General features: G+C 44.9%; 1 protein-coding gene across 1 annotated transcript; it reads left to right on the top strand.

Annotated features, from left to right (window-relative positions):
- The first annotated feature begins 759 nt into the window (after positions 1-759).
- Positions 760-3,467, top strand: LOC131035901 (serine/threonine-protein kinase BLUS1). The gene has a single exon (XM_057967669.2). The coding sequence runs from the start codon at positions 1,007-1,009 to the stop codon at positions 2,996-2,998; it is 1,992 nt and encodes a 663-aa protein (XP_057823652.2). The 5' UTR covers positions 760-1,006; the 3' UTR covers positions 2,999-3,467.
- The last annotated feature ends 566 nt before the right edge of the window (positions 3,468-4,033 follow it).

The following is a 4,033-nucleotide window of genomic DNA, read 5'->3' as shown; positions in this document are numbered from 1 at the left end:
CACTTGGTCTCAATTCTCGCTTAAAGTAGCCTAGGTTGTGGATTCGACCCCTAATTTGCTTGCAGTGTGTAGATGAGGGTCCATTGCACATCGTTTGGAAGATGATAGGGAGGCTCACCCTATAAAACATTAAGCTCTGGGTTGCCGCATTTAAAATAACAACAATAATCGTGATGACTTCAATTAGAAGGCACTAATATAGATCTACTTCCATTGAAGGACCCATAGGATCAGCTCACCCGTTCATGATCGCCTTAAAGTAGTCTAGTTTGTAGGTTCAACCCCTTTTTTGCCTTCAATTTATAGATGAGGATCCATTACACATCGCTTGAAAGGTTATAGGGAGGCTCACCCTATAAAACATTAAGCTCTAGGTTGTTGCATTTAAATATAACAATAATCATGATGATTTCAATTGAAAAGCACTAACATGAACCTACTTCAGCTGAATGATTGTTAGGATTAAGCTTACTTGATCTCGATCGTCACTTTAGGTAGTCTAAATTGTAGGTTCGACAACTAATTTACCTATAATTTATAGATGATCCTGAATGATTGTTAAGATTAAGCTTACTTGATCTCGATCGTCACTTTAGATGACCTAAATTGTAAGTTCTACAACTAATTTACCTATAATTTATAGATGATCCATTTAACATTGATCAAAATATTATAGAGGAGCTGACCTTATAAAACGGCATGCTCTGAATCGCTGCGCTACACTCCCTATTCCTCTTGATAAATTAAGAAAAATAAAAGTAAGCGAACATGTTCATGTTTAGTTGGCAAAGGAGGAGTGGCACTCAAATTCGTGACAATGAGGTCTAAGAGCAATTAAGTGTGAGGGAAAAATGGCGCAAGGAGACGGTGAGGAAGGGACAGAATGACGTGGAAGATCGGCACCCGTCACCTTCTTCACTCCTGAGGGCAACTACGACCCTCTTTAAAATGACCAGCACAAGCAGAATCTGGGATTCTCGTCGATTCTGTCCATCCATCCATTTCAATGGAGCAGCAGCAGCACCAACGGAGGGCGTATCCTGTTATGTCGTCGGAGTACAGGCTGTTGCAGGAAATCGGGCGGGGCGTGAGCGCGACAGTGTACGAGGCAGAGTGCATCCCAATGAAAGAGACGGTGGCCATAAAGAGCATAGACCTGGAGCGCCTCAACGCCAATCTGGATGACATCCGGCGGGAGGCACAGACGATGAGCCTGATGGAGCACCCAAATGTCCTGCGTGCCCACTGCTCCTTCATAGTCCAGCAGAGCTTGTGGGTAGTGATGCCCTTCATGGCGGGCGGGTCCTGCCAGTCAATTATGCAGGCTGCCTTCTCTGGGGGCCTGGAAGAGCCTGCAATTGGGCTGGTCCTGAAAGATACCCTGAAAGCCCTGGACTACCTCCACCAACAGGGCCACATCCACCGTGATGTCAAGGCTGGGAACATCCTTATAGACTCCAAGGGCGCCGTCAAGCTTGCCGACTTTGGGGTCTCTGCCTCTGTGTTTGAGTCTGGTGCCCTCCGCCATAAGCGCAACACCTTTGTGGGGACCCCCTGCTGGATGGCCCCTGAGGTCATCGACCATGACTCTGGGTATGACCACAAGGCGGACATCTGGTCCTTTGGGATCACTGCCCTAGAGCTCGCCCATGGCCATGCCCCCTTCTCCAAGTTTCCCCCCATTAAGGCCCTCCTCATGCAACTTCAGGGCGCCCCCCCTGCCTTTGATCATGCCACCGACAAGAAGTTCTCCCGCTCTTTCCGAGAGATGGTGGGACTTTGCCTCGTCAAGGACCCCACTCGCCGCCCCTCCGCCGACAAATTGCTCAAGCATTCCTTTTTCAGGCATACCAAGACCCCTGAGTACCTTGTCAAGCATCTTCTGGACAATTTGCCCCGTTTGCCTGATAGGCTTAAGATGATCAGTCTCAAGATGCATCGCATTCAAGATGATGAGGATGATGGCGACCCTGCTGGGATGCCTCATATGAGGAGGATTAGTGGGTGGAACTTCAATGAGGACAATCTGCAGTTTGAGCCCATGTATCGACCCTGGGATGAGAGTGTCAATAGGAATTCATCTAGTGAATCTCTGCACCCAAATGTTAATGACGGTATTGAATGTGAGCCCAAAAAGCCCAATCTCAAATTAGGTCCAGGGATACCCAGAAGTTTTAGCAACCCGGCACTGAAAGAGACTTGTGACTCTCATACAAATCAAAGTCCCAGAACTAGACTGAATTCGAGTGTGTCAGACCCTCGGCCAATTGCTGGAGGGGAGCCTGAGGTGAATTCATGTGCTAATGCTGAGTCTCATGCACATAAACAGAACTCCCCAGGAAAGGGTTCCGAGCCTACCCAAATGGAAGCCCGGCAGCAGCTGCCTGCCCTGAATTTGATGAATCTGGGTCAGGGTGGCCATGGATTGAAAGCTGGTCTGATTCAAAAGAAAGGGCGTTTCTCTGTGACTGAAGAAGATGGTAGTGCTATTCCTAATAAGCCTCTTGTGCATCATCCTCTCCCTCCTCTCAGAAGAATGCACAGCCTTTCTTCCTCTCAGCCCTCTTCATCATCTGCAGGGACCTCGTCGGTGCTTCTTTCCCCTGGAAAGAAATACTCTCCCCAGGATTTCAATTCACATCCTAGTACGCATAAGCCTGTTTCTGCCCTCCTCCCCCAGCTGCAGAGCATCCTGCAATCTACCCTTACACAGCAGGACATCATACTGAATCTGTTGAATGAAATGGGTGTTGGACCAGATCAGTTGCCTTCTTCAACATCCATGCGCTGTAGGTCTCTCAGTGAAAGAGAATCCGAGCATATACAGAAGATCATCGAGCTGCAAGGAAAGGTATCTGGTCTGCTGGACGAAGTGCATGCCCTTAAGGCCCAGAATGCACAAATCGAGCTCCAATTGATTGCCATGTCTAACAAGAATAACGAGGATGAAAAACAGAGTTTAAGCAAGGGAGCAGCACAACCTATTCTCTCTGCGTAATCATTGCACGAGCCCATCTGCTTTGATTCAGAACAGAGTTGATTGTACTCTTTTTGCCTTTTAATCTCTTATCTTACAAAAAAGTAGGTTTTGTCTGCTTATAGCTAGGAAATTGCAAATAAGTCCAATATCTAAGGACAATTCACACTGCACCAACAAATCCTCATTGATTTGTTTAACCAAAGCAAATGATTTATCATTTAGTCCAGTTTCGTATTGGTAATGGGTATGGAATTTATTCTTAATGTGGGGCGAAATGCGACAGAAAAGTTTTACTGTTACTGCCGATCAAAATTATTGAAAGAAACTGCACTGCACATTTGTTGTCATAGCCTGTACTGTAGATATTTGATCAGATTCCAAATAAAAAATTTCCTTTTGACTGTACTAATGAATGGGTTTGTACACAATCCATTCAATCCCCATGAATGTCTCTGATGTACTTATTAACTTACCCGTCTCTTTACTGGAGTCGTTTTGTTTGGAGGTTTTCTTTCTTTTTCCGTAGTGTGATGATGGAAGAAACTGTGCAACAGAAAGTTGGGTTTATATCAAAACAACATACATTTTATACTGTTTGCTCGTCTGTCACAATAGAATGACCGCCATTACCGATTTCATGACTGAAAACTAACATTTTTTTAAATTTTTTGGCTATATAAAGCCCATTTTGCCACACATACAGTTTGCAGCCAAGTTTAAGCTCTCTTAAACAATGGCGTCTGCGCTGCCTTTAAAATTTTATAAAAGCCTGCACGAGAGTATAAATTTGTTTCCAATTTATTTGGGCATGAGTATAACAAGACTGATCATTTCTGGCCTTCCGCTTATCTATGGATTGAGATGTCAAAATTAGTTTGGTGCTTTTCAGAGGCTATTTAAGAGGCTGTTGCAGATGAGAGTGCAATATCGAACGCCATGCAAGGCTATCGAGAATGGGATCTGGAAGATTATTCATCATTTTTAATTGGGGTAACGACGGAGGATGTTATAGTAGTTATGAACATTTCTCTATTCAACTAGGGCTAATTTAGA

The sequence above is a fragment of the Cryptomeria japonica genome, chromosome 8 (genome assembly GCF_030272615.1).
Source record: "Cryptomeria japonica chromosome 8, Sugi_1.0, whole genome shotgun sequence".
Taxonomy (NCBI): domain Eukaryota; kingdom Viridiplantae; phylum Streptophyta; class Pinopsida; order Cupressales; family Cupressaceae; genus Cryptomeria; species Cryptomeria japonica.
The sequence above is the reverse complement of the archived record's forward strand: the minus strand, read 5'-3'. Positions and strand labels throughout refer to the sequence as shown.

Bases quoted from the DNA above. Each gene is read 5' to 3' on its own strand.
- LOC131035901 (XM_057967669.2), top strand. From the start codon at position 1,007: ATGGAGCAGCAGCAGCACCAACGGAGGGCGTATCCTGTTATGTCGTCG.